The 20,553-nt window shown below is 40.9% G+C and overlaps 2 protein-coding genes across 2 annotated transcripts in view; one reads left to right on the forward strand and one right to left on the reverse strand.

Moving 5' to 3' along the window:
- Window positions 1-16,785, reverse strand: part of LOC113031917 (furin-like protease kpc-1) — a 211,816-nt gene extending 195,031 nt beyond the window's left edge. The window contains exon 1 of the mRNA XM_080308280.1: window positions 15,955-16,785. Within this exon, the coding sequence (XP_080164406.1) occupies window positions 15,955-16,164 (210 nt within the window). The 5' untranslated portion in view covers window positions 16,165-16,785. The remainder of the gene's footprint in view (window positions 1-15,954) is intronic.
- On the forward strand, window positions 2,210-3,233 carry LOC145431781 (uncharacterized). The gene is made up of 2 exons (XM_080307875.1): window positions 2,210-2,400; window positions 2,476-3,233. The coding sequence occupies exon 2, from the start codon at window positions 2,476-2,478 to the stop codon at window positions 3,001-3,003; it is 528 nt and encodes a 175-aa protein (XP_080164001.1). The 5' UTR covers window positions 2,210-2,400; the 3' UTR covers window positions 3,004-3,233.
- Window positions 16,786-20,553: the final 3,768 nt, after the last annotated feature.

Consider the following 20,553-nt stretch of genomic DNA (forward strand, 5'->3'; position numbering starts at 1 on the left):
TCTTTCCTTGCTCAGCGTGGCTTTTTCCTTCCCTTTGATGATTCAGTCCTCTCCTGCTTGTTCTCCTTCCTCTATCTTTTATTACCCTTTCTCCCTCGATCCCCGTTACCCTCCTTCATCTCTAACAATTTTTTTCCTCCCTCTCTGTGCTCTTTTCTCGCCTCAGTTTCAGTCTCTCCTTTTGCTCTCTCATCCCTCTCGCCACGGCTGGCCCCGTACCCGGTGACATAGTACCCATCAGTGCGCACTTCCTGCGTGGAGGAGCCTGGCTCCGACTATAATCACACACTAAGTTTATAACGCTTGCAGCCCAGCTGAGCTGAGCTGAATTGAGCACACGCGACTCCCCTGACGCCAGTACAGTCCATTTAACTTGGCAGGGGGCTGAAGGCTGGCTGCGGTGGGAATGAAGCATGAGGCAGAGATGGGGATGCCAGTGTGTTTTTGGGATGAGGGAACTTTGGGGGCTGGTGGGCTGGTGATGGAACAGTAACTGGTGATAGATATGGAAATGTAATGAGGGAGGACAGCTGAAGCTGAAACCGTTGCTGGAGGGGAAGAAGAGGGTGTGAGGTTTTGGACATTTGGGTTTAGGAAGAAAGTTGGGTGGGTTTTTTTTGGTGTTTTTTTAAAATATGCGCAAGTAACTCTCTCTGCATAGACTGATACTTCTTCCTTACTTTCCCTGCTCACTTTCAGCAAAATCCCGTCTGTCCCTTTGTGCAGCTTTACAGAGAAAAAGGAGGAACATTTTCAAGCATCACACAACACAGTCTCACAGAAGTTTGTGGAATACTCATGAAACTGAAAACTTCTTTTTTGGTTAGGCTTGAGACAAGATCATGGATTGGGTAAAATACAACTCCTACCACTATTTTTCCTTTTTAACTTATTTTTTCCGGTTGCCTGGGTCACACATTCCCACTGAGGACTCTCCGAGATGTATGTGGCACCCACATGAAATACACATGAGTCCACAAAGTCCACAAACAGCATCAAATTTCACTTTATGGTTTGTGATCTTCACAAAAGAAAAAAAGAAAAAACATAGAGTATATATCACCTATATATCTGGGCTTCCTTGTCATATTTCAGCATATTACACTAGACATAAAATGCAAGCCATTGGAGCTAAATATTTCCTTGTGACACAGGTGCATATACCCTTTAAAACAGCAGACTAAGCCTCATAAACACACAAAGACACTTGCTGCTTCAGTGAGTTACTGATGTATCACAAAATGTCAACTCTGGATATGAATCGTGTGCACACATCGCGCACACAGACAAGCTACAGCTGTACAAGAAAATTAGTGAGCAATTTCAAACCAACCAAAACAAACGCACACTTTTTCTGCCCTGCCAGAGCAAGTTCACAGCAAAACAATATGAGGCCAATCAGGGGACCGTTGGTATGGCTCTCCCTATGCTAATGAAGGCACTTTAAAAAGGTAATCTAATTCACCAGCAGCAATTAAGGCTGGGAGCGCCTTGTCACTATCAATTATTCGCTCCTTCACTCATGTTCTCCAGTGCGGACGCTGAGCCTGCCTGACACACTGCACTGTCGGACAAATCAACCCCATCAGCCAGCAGTCACTGAGAACACTAATCATGAGAGTGTTCAAAGGCACACAAACACACGCCCAGACACACAAAGAGACATGTGATACTGTAGGCTTGAATCGGTGCACAGTGAACTAAGTGAGCTTGGGATGAATTTGGATGTTCTTGCTGACTGGACGCTGGTACCAACAGACTGATCCGTTCCTCTTTGGATCCTCTATGATCCTTTCGTTCTTTTGGGGACTTCTTTGTGAGTGAGCCATTTCCTTTGCTGCACTGCCGCACCAGATCTTAGGGTTCCCCCCACCTATCGAATCCACTTTAACCCCTCACTGTTTGCAAACTCGCTGGTTCCCATATACATAAAGGTTGAAACCCCCTCCACTACCACACACCCTATAGCGAGTTTAAAGTACTACATCACCAGCATATATGAAATCATCTTCATTGCTAAGCTTTTATTATTCTGGTGTGCACAGCTGACTGGCTGCTCCTCTATTAGCAGCTGTTCTTCGCAGCTAGGAGTGAAAGCAGAAGTAAGACTTTACATTGGTAACTTCCTTTAGTCCCTGAGATACGCCTGCTTAGTTTAATTATTCTTTCAAATGGGACTTTCACAGAGTCCAGCTGTACAGCAATCACTTCCTTTTTCATCGCACATAGAGAATGAAAACCCTACCAGTGTGCTTTCTTTTTTTTCAGTCTCTCCACATAAGACAGAGAGAAGACAACCGCAGGATCGAATAGTTCGTTCAGCTGCAGCACAAAACACCAACTTTAGTTTCGGTTGCAGGCACGCTTTGAGACTACAGGGAAACGGGTACCAACTAAAAGGTAAGTTGTGAGAAAATGTTTCTTTAGTGTAGTTTTAAGATTCCTGTTCTCACACTGGGATGTCTTTTTTCATAGATGGCACACGACAAAGCCTTGTTTTGTTTGACTTTGGTGTTGTCTGTGGTCTTGACCTCACCTCCGAAAACCCTCGACTCAATACAACAACTCCAGGACAGCGGGTTTGGTCAGCCGCCTCCTCGCCATGGCCTTAAGCTGCTGGTGTGGTACGTTCAGAACTGCTTGGACAACAACATGAGGGCTCTGTGTGATCCCTACCGGGGAGAATATGGGTTTCACTTGTTTCAGAACAAAGGGCCAGTTCTTCCTGTGATAAAAGACAGACAGCAGTGGAGCTATTACACCATTGGAAACCTCCACTATCCTGGCGCAGAGAAGCTGCCGTATGAAGTCAGAAGATACTACAACCGCAGCAATCCTAAAAGTAACATGGACAGAGTTTTGGTGAAATATAACAAGAACAACAAACGAATCGACGAGCTTTATGCATCCGCGCATTATGAGCCAAAAGAGACGTACAGGATTGGGCCCAATCTTCTTGCATCTCTTCGAAAGAAAATCGCCTTCGTTAGCACAGACGTGTAGGAGACCTCTGATCCTAAATCAGTACAGTATGTAACAGCTTTGAGAATTTTGTGAATCTAAAAAATACAGGTGAAGTCACAATCTTTGCTTTTATGCTAGTTTCTTTGAAATAAAGTAGCCACAAGTTTTCACTTTGAGGCTTCAGTGTAAACTATCAGCTTTTGTGTAACCTGCATCTTATGCCTGCTTGTAGGGAAAAAAAGTAATCAATAAAATGTGTTACAAATGTGGCTCCCAAAGTGGTTTTCCTACTTTTTTACATAGCATGCCCTACTTCAGACAACCAAAAACATTCATTCAACTTAGTGTCCATCCACATTTTTTCTTCTTGTAGTGTTATTAGCAGGTCTAAAAGGGTGTGGAATCACTGTCAAAGCCTCACTACATTCTTCATTTCCAGTTAATACTTGTACAGGTGCTGTTATTGTGTATATATTTATTTATATTTCTTCATACATTCTTATATAGTTCTATATTGTGTATTTTGTTGTACAGTTATTTTATTTTCAACTTTAATTTATATATTTTATCTTATTCTTTCCCAGTTAAATTTACCCTTCATTCTAATTTGTGTTGTACAGTTATTTCATTTTTAACCTTAATTTATATTTTATTCCTTCCTAGTTAAACTTACCCTTTTAAATTTTTCATATTTACCGGTATGTCCTATCTTATTCATAGCCTTTTCCTTTTTTTGTTTTCTTTAGGTCACGAGCAGTTGTCCAAGCATTACACTACATATCGTACTGTGTATGACTGTGTACGTGACAAATAAAAATAAAATTTGAATTTGAAATTTGAACCGGGCAAATGGCACTGGCATGGGTAAAAAAAAACAACTGACTCAACAAGTTTATCCTCACTAATTCGATTGTATTTTGTTTCTTTTATGTTGCACTGTCAGTTTAGATAATAAAATACTAAACTCTCAGTCAGATTTTAACATCTTTTGAAAGAAACTAAAATCTAGCTGTGTAGAAAAAAAGATTCAAATGTTTCACATTTTGACAATCATGCTGTAGGATGCCTATCAACTGGAGCATGTTTCAGAAAAAATAAGACATGCCTTCAAGAACGTGTGAACTAGTGAAAAATATATATGTATTTAGTATCTTTTTGGTGGGAGGTAGTTAAGAGTGCCTGCTGACGTAAATGTGTTAAACAGCTGATGAAAATTGGGGGTTGAAAATTCCTTTATTATATGATTAGAAAGGCAGTGATCCATGATCAGACAAACCTGTTTAAATTCACTGAGGTTTTTCTAAAGCATTATGCTAAGATTGAATCTGACACATGGATGCACAGCACCCTGACCTATCGCCCTCTTCCCAGACTGAGAGCAGCTTTAACTAGTCCTTCAGACTGTAGACAGAGGTATAAGTTGACAGACAGCACTATTCACCAGGCTCTTCTCAGGGTCTCTATTGCTTAACTGAATCTCCCCAATCCATGACCTTATTACAAAGTACTGATAGAGAGGGTATATGCATGACAGTGTTGCTGCTGTATAAAGCCTGTAAAGAAAAAATCTGAACTTAACTATGTTGCCACTGCAAATAAAGATCCTGGGTAGAGACAGATGTTCATGATAAATTACTATTAATTTAATGCTATCTCAAAAGTCCATTTTATCCAAGACTGTCCTGTGAAAATGTCTTTTTAAATTCATATTTACATATAAACATATCGCCATCGACAAACTGATAAACTTTGAATCTCATTTGTAATTTGTACATATGTAGGATCTTTACTTTACAATATGAAGCACCTTCAGGCGTCTGTTGTGATTTGGCGCTATATAAATAAAACTGAATTGAACTGCATTAAAGAAAAGCATGCTGTTGCACCTCTTGCAAAAAAAGAATAAGAAACCACAGCCCTGATGAATGGGGACAAGTAAATGAATATTTTCCCACATGAGGTAAAATGTGCAGAAAACCTCAGATAACATAATATATAAAAACCAAGGAGACCACACCTATGATTTTTCAAGAACCGCAAATCAATTCATATCAAGCACATTTGAATTTTTATTTAAGTTCATGTGTCATATGAACTGTAGCATTATCTGACACACCTCCTCCTGTTGACCTAAAGGCTCTGGATCTGTGGCTCTCTATTCGCTGTGTACCTTTTGTACCAGAAAATCATAGAAGGTGTGTATGCAATACACTCATTGTATATATTTAATACAAGTTGCATAATTATTGCAATACTGAAAACTGTAGATACCACGTTGGCCTACTTTATGACCCTGCAAAAAGTTCTCCACCACTAAAGTCTCAGAGTATAGTCCTGTCAGTCAGTCTGATCATCATCATAATCCGATTTGCCATCACTGGAATTGATCGTCACATTTTTGTGATGTCACAGCGTAGCAACTCAGGGAAAAAATGCACATGGGAAAAGTTTTCAGTCACTTTTACAGTCATTTGTGCCATAAAGCCAAACTCTGCTGTTCAGTTTGTGGTTAACACTCTGTTTGCCATTAAAAACCAGGATTTTTTCCTAAACTCAATCATAACTTCAAGCTGAAAGCTGACAATTACAAGAGCACGCACAAGTCCAATAATAATAATAATAATAATAATAATAATAACTGTTTTCACATGGGACACAAAGCCTTGTTTGAGAAAGTCCTGTGCTTGATCCTTTCATCCAGCACAGCCTCATCATTATGCAGACTTTAATACGATCTTGTGTGAACAGCATTAACTTGGCGATATCAGTGATTACTGGAAAAAACAAAAAGATCTGGAATACTGACAAAAACATTAACATAAAGTATTGGGCATTGTTTAGAGTTCCCAAGGTAATCTGACCTGCATGGTGAAAATATAAACACCATAAAGAACGCATAGCTGCACAGCAAATTGCTACTACTAAAAAAATACTCAATAAACTCAAAATTGCATGTCTTGTATATCAAACAATTGCGATAAAGAGCAAAAATCTACAACTTTTCCTTGGATCAGGATGCTGCGCCTGAGAAGAACAAGTGACAGGAGGCTCTAAGGATTACATTTCGGACATAATATATTTTGAACCAACAACAAAAGTCTTTTGCAATTATGCAAGTTGGGAGTCAAACAAGAAGAAGAATAGATTATTCAAGTAACTAAATGAATCATAATTGTCCCGGCTTTTTGTTTTGCTTTATTTTTTCTCATGAAAAACTGCAGTTCAGTTGGATATATAAACCTCCTGTACTTTATTACTTCTGTCACTTGACCATATATATATGTATATATATATATATATATATATATATATATATATATATATACGTGAAGTACCCTCAGAAGGTCTGCTAGATGATGTTAATGCAGCACTACAGGCAAGATAGCCCCAACTGACCGAGTGCTCAGTGAATACCTCAGGCAGCAGAAACCCAAGAAAGAGGAGGGAGACGAGGAACCATCATGGAAGGACAGGCCCCTGCACGGTATGTACCACCGGCAGATAGAGGAGGTGGCTGATATCCAGAAATCCTACCAGTGGCTGGACAAAGCTGGACTGAAAGACAGCACAGAGGCACTAATCATGGCAGCACAAGAACAAGCTCTGAGTACAAGATCCATAGAGGCTGGGGTCTATCACACCAGGCAAGACCCCAGGTGCAGGCTGTGTAAAGATGCCCCAGAGACAATCCAGCACATAACAGCAGGGTGCAAGATGCTAGCAGGCAAGGCATACATGGAACGCCATAACCAAGTGGCCGGCATAGTGTACAGGAACATCTGTGCCGAGTATAACCTAGAAGTCCCGAGGTCAAAATGGGAGATGCCCCCAAGGGTGGTGGAGAATGACCGAGCTAAGATCCTGTGGGACTTCCCGATACAGACGGACAAAATGGTGGTGGCTAACCAACCGGACATAGTGGTGGTAGACAAACAGAAGAAGACGGCCGTAGTGATCGATGTAGCGGTTCCGAATGACAGCAATATCAGGAAGAAGGAACACGAGAAGCTGGAGAAATACCAAGGGCTCAGAGAAGAGCTCGAGAGGATGTGGAGGGTGAAGGTAACGGTGGTCCCCGTGGTAATCGGAGCACTAGGTGCGGTGACTCCCAAGCTAGCCGAGTGGCTCCAGCAGATCCCGGGAATAACATCGGAGATCTCTGTCCAGAAGAGCGCAGTCCTGGGAACAGCTAAGATACTGCGCAGGACCCTCAAGCTCCCAGGCCTCTGGTAGAGGACCCGAGCTTGAAGGATAAACCGCCCGCAGGGGCGTGCTGGGTGTTTTTTATATACATACATATACATATACATATATATATATATATATATATATATATATACACATATATATATATACACACATATATATATATACATACACATATATATATATACATACACATATATATATATACATACACATATATATATATACACACATATATATATATATATACACATATATATATATACACATATATATATATATACACACATATATATATACACACATATATATATACACATATATATATACACATATATATATATATATATATATATATATATATATATATAATCTTTAGATTATAAAGTATTATTAATCAAGACAGAAAAAAAGTAAAGTCTGTATAAAACAGTGACACTTGAAGTGCTCTCTAATCACACCCACTGAATAACTCTGTCACGCAGCTGCTGGATTCTCTTTCAGCTTTAATTAAACTCTCACTTTTGCGCTGAGAACCAGTGAAAAGATTTCAACAGTTCAAAGTACTGATTTAAACAAAAGCAACTTTATAACATCACAAAAATGGACTCAGTATCAAACGAGCCTGTTGCTTTAAAAAAAACCCACTACTTTTGTGGTGCAAGCACAGTTGCTTATTATGTGAGGCGGAGGGTTTTTGTGTTATAGCCTTTCATTGTATTGCTGAGTTACCGTAGTGCTACTGTCTCATATATCTCTCCATATCTGAGTTTATTTGATTTTTTGATTGATTCTTCTGTGTTAGAAATGCCTGTACTCGCTCCTCGAGTGTCAACTCAGATCAGCATACTGTGCTGCATATGATTGAAAGGCTCCAGCCTTAAAATCAAAACAACATTTGAAAGCAACAAGCAGATTTAAAGCGCTGTGAAACAAAATACCAAAGCTCAAAAGCTGCAGGTACTGTAATACTTGCACTGTCTTTTGTTCTTTGGAAGCTGTGCTTAATATTATTTTTTTTAATAAAAGCCAAACTCTTTTTTTAATGTTTACTTGAGGAGTTTTGAAATAAATGATCCATTAATTTATTTTCTTTAATAACCTTTATTGAAGTCAAATCGGTCCATGAAAAGCTGCGTTTTTATGACTGATGTAATTAAAGTAGACATAAGTGACAATGATGCCCATCACAAGTTAGTCACTGACTAATGTGTTCTGGACTTCCTGCTGAATTGACCTGATGGCAAGCTAACACAAGCTAAAAGCTAAAGGTTTGCCAAGCTTAAAGCTTACCAGATTTCATAAGTAGGCTAAGCATAAAAATAACAGATATATCATATAACTGTTACTCATGTTGAGAAATTAACTGTTATGTTTCTAATGGAGTAAAATGTAACATGCAATTGCTGCTTTATGTCGTAATTAGCAGAAGTGGACAAGCAGTTGGAGAACTCTTGTTTGTACCAGTCAAAAGTTCAAGATAAACTACAAGCAGAGAAGAATTGCTTCAATAAAATAAAAGACAACGACAACAAAATTCTTTTAGCTGCTCACTTTAGGCGTTGCAGCAGATCATCTGCCTCCATCTCACCCCATCGTTAGTACTCTCTTCTGTCACACCAGCCCTCTGCATGTGCTCCTTCACTACATCCATGAATCTTCCCTGAGGTCTTCCTCTTTTCCTCTTGTGTTGCAGCTCCATCTTAAAGATCCGGTCTCCAGTATATCCACTGTCCCTCCTTTGCACATGTCCAAAATCTCTGCCGTGCCTCTGTAACTTTGCTCGACCTGAGCAGTCTGATGTACTAACTTATAATCGAATCCATTCTGTTCTCTCCCAATGAAAATCTTAGCATCTTCACCTCAGCATGCTGTTTTTTGTCTTTTGTTTTCTATTTTAAAGGCTTACAGTGTGAGTTACAACTACAAACAGAGGACGAGCATGTCAGTCAGTCATCCAGGTCATGGTAGTCTTAAGAGCTTGACAAAAGGTAAATAGACTTCTATAACATGTTTGAAGATCCAAGAAACTTCTTCAGTTCTACAACCAAAAGGTGGCGAGTCCTTGGTATCATAACATGCATGAGATGACCTCAATAGGTCACATGATTAGGTGGCGCACGCTCACAGAGTGGTTTCACACAAAATCTCTGGTGGTAATCTCCCACGCCTATTTTACGCCTTGGCTCATGTGGTGACACACGTGATTAATAGTGGATCAACAACCACCTCCTCCCTGGGACAATCCCAAGCAGGGCTTAAATACCTGGGACTCTCCACCTTTTGGTTTTGAAACTGAAGAAGATTCTTGGATGAGAGGTGAAATGTCTTTAAACAACTCAAAGCAATCCAGTTTCCTTCGGTCAAGTTAGCTACTAAACGTGGTGGTCTACACGAAAACTTCCAAATGGAACTGGTGACACAAACACAAAACTAGGCACACGAATGCTGGATTTATATCATGGGGGGGTCAGAAAGCGGACTCCAAAGCAATGCTAAGATAGAATATTGGGGGGAAAAAAACAACTTATATTTATTTTTAAGCTGCTTTTGCAGCATTTGGGACATATGTTTAACAGCCTTAGGGCTGCGGTTTTGTAGCACCAGGAAGCAGCTGAGTAATAACAGCTTGTATTTTACACTTGTAAAGCCTGAGCGTATTTTTACGCCTCAAGTTCATTTTGGGCATATTGCACAAGTAACTACAGGAACTAGGCCCTCGGCTCCGACTGCTCTGCTAATGTGGCTCAGACTCTACATTGTGTGTATGCACAGCGTGAGAAACACAGAGACTCACACTGCAGCAGCCCTACCACATACAGAGTCAGCTATTATAATTACTGTAATTATCTCAATGTTACAAGTTCACACTCATTTACAGGTCACTGTAACTAAAAATACATAATGGCTACTACAAGTCCAAGAACGAGACAGAATACATGTCCACCCAAAAACATATCCTGTCATAACTGTGGTGTACAACAGAGCTTCTGGTTGCAGTTCAGACTCTGAGTCTTCTTGGTGCTGAAGCATCCACAGGATCTGCGTGGCTCACTGCTGCTGGCAGCCTCCAGTAGACAAACAGAGAAACAGCAATGGAGGGAGGGAGGGATGGGGGGTGGGGGGGGCATGAAGGATAAACAAAAACAAACACAGACATCAAGAGCCACTGAAGCAGTGTGTGAGAGCCACGTGAGGCAGTCCACCCTATGGAGAAAACAGCAGCTGGTGTGTACACTAACAGCCCTACAGGGGCTGTGGCCTCCACAGCCTCAACTATGGAAAAGCAGAAAAAGGAGAGATGGGAGGGCGATGGAAGGGGGATGCTAGGGGCTAAATGGGGTGAGCAGTTAAGCCTTGTTGGTTACAGTATTGGCAGCAAACGAAATGATAGAAACGAGTGGAGGGGGGTGGAGGGATTTTTACTGTCCATCTTAAAAAGGAAATATATTGGGACTGATGAGTTTTTAAACGATAACGCATCTAGGAGTTACCACAGGGTTTTATATAGTATAAGGTTGGAAGAAAATTAACTCCTAGGTGGTTACAATTATGACTGTATTTTGCTGGTTATAGGCTCCAATTTAACCACAATTTAATAAAAAGTGACACCAAGTTCACTGCTAATGTTTCGATATGTAATAACTATTAAAAAGAGGGTTAAACAGTCCAAAAAAAGAGGCTTTTTTGATCATTGCATAGATTTTAAATGTGAGGCATATATTCTGATGACCTATAAAAAAAAAAAAGCAGAAAGTGCTTCAACAATAATGTGCTTTCTGAAAATTTGAACTCATGTGCACTTCTGTCCTATTGCGCACGTCTAAACGGGATTCTTCTGCTGTCTCAGGTTCTCATTTTTACTAAAAGGCAAAAATCGCAAAAACAGCACCAGACGATGTTTTCCACAGCAGCGGTAAGTGGAAAGCATGTCCTGAAAGTTCATCCGCAAAGCATGTAAGAAAAACAAGCGCTTCATAACATCTGCTCTGCTTTCATTTATGTCTTTTTTTTTTTCAGCTCTATTTATGGATAAGGACAAAACAAATACCTCAAAGTAAAATCAAACGGTAAAGCTTCAAAACATGCAATTTTATCAACATTTCGGAATTTTTCATATCACCTACAAGAGCATTGTGTGTGTGAGGGTGTTTGTGGGCTTCTGGCACGCCCCACTCCCCGCTCTCGTCCACCACTGTCCTTTATCTTCTTTATCTCTCTGTATTTCCCTCTCTCTCTCTCCATTTCAATATTGAAGAGAGTTTTATTAAGGGCTAGACTCGGATGTGCCGAGGCGCTCTTAGTAATTTTCCTACAAAGTGCTTTAATCCATCACACGGCCAACATGTGGCCTTTGCAGCCATACATCATCTAAGCCCACAGAGAGAGAGCGACAGACACAGAGAGAGAGAGAGAGAGAGCAAGCGAGGAGGTGGTAACATAATTTCAGCCCCCTCCTTCTTCAACTTCTTCTTCTTCTTCTGCTTCTTTTTCTTCTTCTCTGCGCTCGTCTCCCTCCAGAGTTTCCCAGCTGGGATGGAAAGCACATCTTCTCCACATATTCCTCATACAAGTCCTCTCTCCATTTACAAATCAGAGTGAGGTATGTGTGAAGATGGAGCGAGGGGAGGGGCTGGGTGGTAAGCAAGGGGAGAGAGAGAGAGGATGAGAGAGAGAGAAAATGAAAGAGATGGAGATAGGCGAGAGTGAATGAGTGTGTGAGGCTGAGAGAGAGAAAGAGAGAGATAAGGAAAATGGAGAAAAGCTTACTGGAATGAATGAAATTGGGGGACAAAAGCGGGTGATAGGAAGTCAGTGTGTGTGTGTGTGTGTGTGTGTGTGTGTGTGTGTGTGCTCTGTATGAACAAGGTGTGCGCGCTGTACTTGGATGAGGAAATAGAAATAGGCGGAGAAGGAGTGGAGATGAGTGGTGGGGGGCTGCGTTTCCCAGCATGCAGCTGGTGCTGAGTTGCCCTCTGTGTTGCCCCCGGCCAACACCTGCTTCCATTTCGCTTCCTCCACCCTCCTCACGCTGAGGAGCAGCGATGAACTCCGGGCCCCCTGACTAATGGAATGGGCCCTTGCTCACAACCATTAGAGGATTGGTGTCCCTTTCGGTGCCCCCGAGTGCCCTACGGTACAGAAAAGGGAGAGGAAGGGGCGAGGTAGAAGATGGTGGCAGGTCTGCCTTTTTTTTTTTTTCCCTTTTGGCCCAACACACACACACACACACACACCTGGTCATAATATAACAGCCTAGAGTAATCCAGCCAGAGTAAGGCTTGACATAGCTTAGCATCTGACTGAGGCTATTTCTGAGAGGATATTAGAAAATTCTGAATTGGGTGCAGCACTGCGAGGTTTCGGAGAGGGAGCTCTCTGAATGTGTACGACAGCGGCCCCGGCTGATCGCGAAGCGTTTGTGTGATTTCATTTAGCCGGTAAATCCAGTGCTCTACCTCAATTACATCTGCTTTACTCAGATGGAAAACACACCTCTGTGTACAGAGGCAGGGGAGGGAGGGGGGGGGGGGGGGGGAGAGGAGGGGAGGGTGGAAGCAGGGAGCGGATTGGGGGATTGAATCTCTCGATGAGCTGATAGCACGTCCGAAGACAGCGAGCCAAGCTGTGCAGCGGTAATGTTATGCTAATGATATGGTAATGATATGGTAATCTGCCGGCAGTATTCCACCTCACTGGAGAGAAGGGGAATCTGGGAGGCCTTTTACCATTGGTTGGAGACCGGGGACTTCCTGAAGTCAGAGTTCAAGACAAAACCCTTTCTCACACACACACACACACAGACACACCACATTAACATGGGACAGGCACTTAATTGTCGAAGCAGTGATCTCAGCTAAAATAAAAGCAATGCAAAACATAGAGCTAATCTGGCTTTAATCGGATTTGCAAACTCTTAAGTAAGCAAGAAATAATACCTGTAAACAATGCAGTATCATGAAGACTGGGTTGGCTGCATTGTGAGTAAGCCTGCGAGCTTTATCAGCGTGTGATATCAAGTCGCTGCGACGCTGTTTTGTGTCGACATAAAGCGAAACAGAAAATCATCTATTTTAGATCGTGATCAGGGTCTCTTTTTTTCTGTGCCTGTGTGTGTGTGTGTGTGTGTGTGTGTGTAACTCTGCACCTGTGATGGCTGCCATTACCTGTCTACACAGAGCAGCTCTTTCTCTCGGCTTTGTAATGAGTGGGTTACACCACCGCCGCCTTGGTTGGAGCGAAAAGACTCACCATTGTGTGACAGGAGTCTCTGAATGCGCGTCGTTTATTATATTTTGCTACATTTCACTGCATCTCATCTAATTGGGAATGAGCTGATTTGCCATTTAATTTCAAGCATTGTTGACAAACTATAGCCCATCTTTAAAGCCTCCCAAATGAGCAAATGCGTAAGGCATTATATAAATGTGAATGGATCGACTCTATCACTTAGACACGCTTAAGAATCGCAAAAAGTGACAGGAAATGCTTAGGTATGTCTGCTAAAAAGAAAAAAAGAGGGACACCTGCAAAAAGCAACTGCAATGGATGATGGTAAATCTGTCCGTGTGGCATAAAGACATCATCTCGGGTATTTTGCTTTTGTTTTTCTTTGTATTTTACAGTTGCAAAATGGATATGTCAAGTCTGCACAATGGAGACATGCGATGACATTTTCCTGGATGCTGTACACTAAATCAAAGGGACCAACAATATGTTGAGTGCCAGCATGGAGACATTTGATTCCCATTCCACTCATGCAGTATTACTGCTGGAATGCCAGCAGACATCACAATCCTCCCAAGCTGGCACTGGGCTTGTCACACTTTTTATTCCACGTCAGTGTTTTCAAAAAAATTAAATAACATGTATATATATATATCTCACAGGAAAATGTGAAGCCCCTGCTTCTTCTTGATACACTTTATTTGCAGCACAGAATGCGCAAATCACTGGTGACACAATTAAAATAGGTTTGACTTAACAAAGGCGATTTAGTGTCAGTGACATTTAGCATCAGCCTCTGGCGACAGACAGGTAAAAGAAGCCAGTCAGCAGATTGGACCTGAGGGGATGGGGAAAGTGGGGGTTGTAGAAGGCTCTTGTCTGGGTTTTGGTGTTGCTGGGATGGACGACTTATTAACACAGAAACACACAATTAGTGTAAATCCTTGACAACAGACTGCCACTGTAGGCTTACACCAGGGCATCAAAGCTCCAGCACCCCTTAATTTGAATGACCAGACTATGGGTGCTGAACTCAACGACACATATAGAAAATATGTTTTGTTTTTTTTCCTCACTGAACTGTGCATATGCACAAATACAATAAGTTTATGTAAATAGATTAAAAAATTAGTGCATCATTAGTGTCTAAAAGAGGAGAAAACAATGCAGGAAAAAACAAGAGGTGTTTGTGGGTATACATGAGGGACAATGAGAGAGGGAGAGAGAGAGACAGGCAGAGAGAAAGACAGAGACGGGGGTGGACTGTCCAATACACTCCTGATAAAGGTCAAAGAGATGTTTTATTCATGATCCAGGCGGCAGCAGCAGAGGCAGCAGGGCCAAGGTTGAAATGAGCTCGCGTCCATGTTCCCTGGAGCCAGTGCTGCAAACAGCCTCACACCAGGCCAGCGGACACTCCAACTGACTGCTATCAATAATGCCAAAATGCGCACACACACACACACCCTACCCTTATCCCTTATCAATAACTTCAAATCACAAAAAATAAGAAAAATGGAGTCTTAAGTAAGACTAATATTTTGGTCTGATTTCTATAATTATATATCGAACAGTAACAGTTGTAAATATTCTAGATCTAAAAATTCACGATTTCAGTATTTTTTTCATTATTTACAATGAAACTGTCAATATGCTGTTAAATGCATGTAATATATAATATATTACGATTTTTACAGTGAACCACTTCAACTATGTGTTTATAACATTTTTTTTGGATTAGTCAGACTTTACATTTGAAAAGCACAAGTTAAACAAAATCCCTTTTAAAATCCTGAATATAACAGCGCACAGCCGGAATGGGAGTCGATTCATAAAAGTTCTTACCTTTTAAATTTCTCTCCGCTGAGAATCTTTCATGAAACATTCACAGTGAAGAGAATCAGACGAGGTTCATTTCGAAATCTCTTACACCCTTGAACCCCCTCTTTGAACTCGCTCCAAACAAAAAAGGCAAAACCTCTGTACTGCACCTAACCGAGACCAGCTCCGAGCCCTTGTTTTTTTTTTTATATTTATTTATTTCATTTTTTATTTCAGTGTAGCTGGGAACTTTTTGATGGAGCTGACACAGTCTGAGACTCAATAACTAAAGTAACCTTTAAAGCACAGATGTGTCTTAATCAGAAAGATTGTAGCATCACAGATTAAAACTTGTGAAAATGGTTAAAGACCCAATAATTTCTAAAGACTTAAACACTGAGCCTATTCACATACTGAGTAGGGAAGTGGGGGTTTCAGGGGAAAGAGAGGCGTGTGTGCCTGTTTGGGAGCATAGATGTGTCTTTTTATACGTGTGTGTGTGTGTTACACTGTGCGGCCAGCCCACTCCAAGCATCTTTGATCAGATATGAAATATTCACAAATGCTGCTATAATTTGATGAAAGTCAGATATCCCTCAAATAGGAAATAGAAGTCAGCTCGTTGGCAGCTCTTAAATAAAACAAAATAAAAGAAATCTTAGAATCCAGATTTAAAAAATGTAAATTGCAGGCCCTGAGGTTGGAGTAACAAAGAGATTTTAAACATGCACTGACCCGTTGTACGAACTCCAGTCCATGCTGCTCAGCCAGAGCTTTGGCAGCTCTGGTGCCTCCGTCCATTTGCACTGCATAGAAGATGAGGCAGTTGGTCCCACGGTGCCCCTCTGTGGTCACTAGGTTCCTCTGCAGCAGGCAGCCCAGCACCAGCACAAACGCAGTGAACATGGAGCCTTTAACGAGAATATCTGTGAGAATTAGATCCATATTTTCTTTTTTCCCAAAAAAAAAAAAAAAAAAAAAAAAAATAGAAACTCTTGGAAATTATGCATGTTTTAGTGCACTGTGTAGGGATCAGCCCAGAGTGCTACATTACATAATGTTTTAAGCAGACACCTTGCCTGAAGTCTTCAATGTCAGTCAAACCTACAAAATAATCAGATTGTATTTGTGTATCGGTTTTGGTGTCATTTTGAAAGCACAAATGACAGAGTACATTTTTGGCAAGCCCACTAATTATTTGATCAAAAAGTTGTTTCCGCCCTTTAATGTCAGGCATCATTTTTCTCTTTCAAAATACCACCTAAGGTTATTTCGCATACCCGTGCTCTTCACTGGATCTTTGTAATATCTAAAATCTGCAATTATATACATGCAACAAAACAAACCCAAACACCTACTTTTTTCTTTTCTTTTCTTTTCTTTTTTTTACATATTATCATAACACTTCATATACCATCTAACTACACAAATGAGTTGACACAGTTTAGGATTCTGCATCTCAGTACAGAGTATTGAACATTGGCAATTGTGAAACAATTTGCCCACAGCCACCTCCTCTGTACTTCTGCGTGAATTCCACCGAGGCTGCCACCTACAGCATGTGAACCACCCACCTGTAGCCACACAGAGTGAAACGTCCAGGAGTTATCTTTCACCCTGTGCGATGAAAGCTAGAACTCTGGCATCGGGGGCCCCAAGCGAGACAACACACTCTCTCCAGTTCCCAACCCACACGTTTAATCTCCTGGCCTTGATGCAAATGCTTCTGAGAGCAGAAAACACTGCAGTGCCCTCATTGCGTGAACTAACTTCCCTCTTTAAGCAAAACAGGAACTTTATCAGTCTGTCTTTATGCTCGTACTTTTCCTGTGAACAATGATGGAACAAAAAAAAAAGTTGCCACGTTGCTCTTGAACAGCATCTACTGAAAGACTAAAACAGCCGATGTACTGCTGGACGAATGCCGCGTTGAAGAATATTAATTGCTTAAACTCCCTGTCCTTTCACCACATTACACAATCAACATTTACTGTTGATCTGCCAAGTAGGCCATTTTTCAGTTTTATACATTAGCTTACATTAAATGCAATTAGAAACGCAATCAGGCAAAGTGCTGTTTCCAGCGCGTATGTCTGCTGCCCGTGCAAAGAGCTCCTAAACTCTAAAAGGTTGCTTCTAAATACAGCTGCTCCTATTATACAAGCGACTAGTTGAGTAAGGAGGAATCATTTTAAGCCACGCGTTATGCAAACAATGCTTAAAAATAGTGCACGCAAGACATAGAACAAAATATATCGGACTTTTTGGAAGCCTGATTAACAAAACAAGCGGTTCTTTTAAATCCCTTCTTGAGAATCGTGATGGGAATTCTTAACAATGATTTGTTTTATGCGCAAAAACAATAATCCAACGTTATCACTTGCAGTGCCGGTATCTAATAGTGTTAATGTGCAGCATCTGTGGTTGAAAAAAATCTTTCTACTTCTTCATCAATTCTTTCAGCCTCTTTACTTTGAGAAATGCACCCGCTAAGATGCAGCAAAACTCTGAACCAGACGATTAAGACATCTCCGTCTATGAGTGATTCTGTTTGTGTGTTTATCTGACTCCTCGTCAAAGTGCCTCCTCCTGCAGCGTTTTTCGCCCCCACCCCAAACAACAAACAATGCAGCTGACCACTGTTTAAAGTCTGCAGCATCATTCAGCTCCTATCTCCCGAGCCACTGATTGAAATCGATAACCTCACTTGGGGCTCGAGCCCCAGTCAATCCCACTGAGGTGCGGGGCCGGGAGCGAACACCCCACCCAACGAGTAACCAGCCCTGGGCAGAGACAAAGTAGACAGGGGGAGAGGGAGGAGGGAAAAAAGAGGGCTCATGTGAGACTGGAGTACAGGGGAGCCACATTGAACAGTGTCAGGGCCTCGGGGCCTACTGGGACGCTGATAAAGTACCTGGACATTTTTATAGACAAACTACTTATTTCCGTCCTCATATCGCTTGGGAAGACTGATAACTTTATATTCCTCTCAGGCAGAGGAAAGAAAGGGAGGAGGGGGGTCCTTTCAGGAGTTTAATTGATCAAACTGTAGCCACAAGGTTTTTTTTTTTCTAGAGATAAAAGAGACTAGCACTCTCTCCTGTACAATACAGAGATCTTTTAGAAAGCAGACCCAATGAGGGGAAAAAAGTGTAACTCATTATGCAAAGTCATTACAGTCCTCTGACTACCCTCCTTAAAGAGAAGGCGTTAATGGTAAAACTGTTCATGATTTTCCGAGGTCAAACTACTGGTCACAGGATAATATTATTTCACAATGTCCACATTATCGCTCCAACCAAACTTTTTAGATGGCCGTTTTAAGGTCAGACTTAAACACCATGTCTACTTAGAGTGTTTAACATTAGTATATTACCATAGTAATATTGCCCAGGGGACATGTTGGTAGAGAGCGAGGGGGGGGGGGGCAATGTTTCAATTTTACAATGGCTTTACAGTAGAATAATGTTCTTTCTGTCATGAGTCAAGAGAACAAACGCAATAAAAACTGAGCCACAATAATCAACCCCATCTCGAGCCATCAGCAAAATGGCAACACATATGCAAATGTTGTTAAATATTTTTCCTCTTTTTGTACATTGCCCTGAAAATACTCCAGAATCTTACGTTCATATGGATAAAGCAGACTTGTAAAGCTTTACAAGTCATATTGGACAGATTTTGTTGTCCGTGGAGAGAGGCAGGCTAGCAATTTTCCAGTGTTTAGCAAATGCCAGGCTGTAATATAAGGAGTCCTTGAGCAAGACTTAAACCCCTGCAGCAGCTGAACTACAGCTGACCGTAACTTCTGACCTTGTAGTGCGTTTGTGGACGGGTGCTCCATTTTTATCACTGACAAACAAATACTGTGGAGGCAGATACTTCAACAATTTAATGATAATGTTTCTCAACATAGTTTGGAAAATAAGAGCACTATCAAAGAATTTCTATATACAAGGTCAAAGAAACTGATGAACTCTGGACATTAAAAACTGATGCCTATACTAATATTTGGTGGGATACAAAAACAAAAACAAAACAAAAAAACAGTTTTCCAATATATCCAATATTATTTCAGGCATTCAAAATATAAACATATTTCCAAAACATCTGTCTAGTTATTCATGTACTCATTTAGTCTCTTCCAGACTCTGCTCTGATCAGCTGGCTGTTGGTTTCCCCATTTCAAACACTTATCTTGCCAAAGGGAAGTTGCAAGTGTCAAAAAAATATGCAGAGTCAATACTCATAACATGGTTGAAGCGTTTTTCTCCTACCTCTTCTTTGTTTTTCAAGACATAACCAGACAACATTCTGTACGGAGATCGGTAGTAAAGGAGTCCAGGTGAAAATAACTGGTTTCCTATGAAATTAAAAATCCTGCAGAGGAAGTCCAAAACATTTGAGTGCTTAAAATCATGTATCAAGCAAGGATGGAAAAATATTTTACTTGTACAACTACAACGGGGGCTACTCTGATTCTGTGATGGACTGGCAACCTGTCCAGCATGCACAGTCAGGATATACTCCAGGTTCATTGTGACCCTGAACTTGAAAAAGTGGTTAAATGGATGGATGGTTAAATGAAAACTACAGCAGCTGGTCTCCTTAGTTCCCAAACAAAGAGCAGTTAATGGAGCACATGGCCTTGTCCAAACTCTTTTGCAACTTTTTTTGGAACCATGAAAATTACCATAGATTTCAACATTTAAATGTTTAATATACCTTTTGTGCATTTAAAAAATGAAATATAGTTTTGGGCAAATTGGAAATTATTGCATTCTGTTCACCTTTTTATGAAAGGAGTCGCAAACGGAACTAAACAATCAATAATATTAATGACAGGTTTTTACTTTTCCTCCTTATATTAAAAACGTTGACTAATGAAAAAAAAACACCTATATTATCAGCATAGCTCCACCCAGCTACATCATGCATGGGGGCTAGTCAGACATAAATGGGGGACACCTGTAGTGCTGCATGGCTATGGCCATTATTTCGTTTTACAGTGTGGAACATTTTCAGCAGATGTTGCTTCCAGTTGCTTCTGTAGCAGTCTGCCTCTAGTTATCCATATGTTGGCAACAGTGTTCTCTCCTTTACACACAGTTCATTAAGTCTATCTGGAAGCCTCAAAAGGATGCAGGTAATTACAACACCAGGTTATCACCTTAACATAATAATGTCCCACTGCATCCATTACAAGCACCAAATCCTTTTCAGAGTTCGCTGCTATTAACTGAGGATGATGTGGATTAATAAATGCATCCAGAGAACTGATGTGAGTATAGTTTAAGGTTCTCACACTGTTAGCCTCGGGTCTTGAATTTTAGT

The sequence above is a fragment of the Astatotilapia calliptera genome, chromosome 11, assembly GCF_964374335.1.
Source record: "Astatotilapia calliptera chromosome 11, fAstCal68.1, whole genome shotgun sequence".
NCBI lineage: Eukaryota > Metazoa > Chordata > Actinopteri > Cichliformes > Cichlidae > Astatotilapia > Astatotilapia calliptera.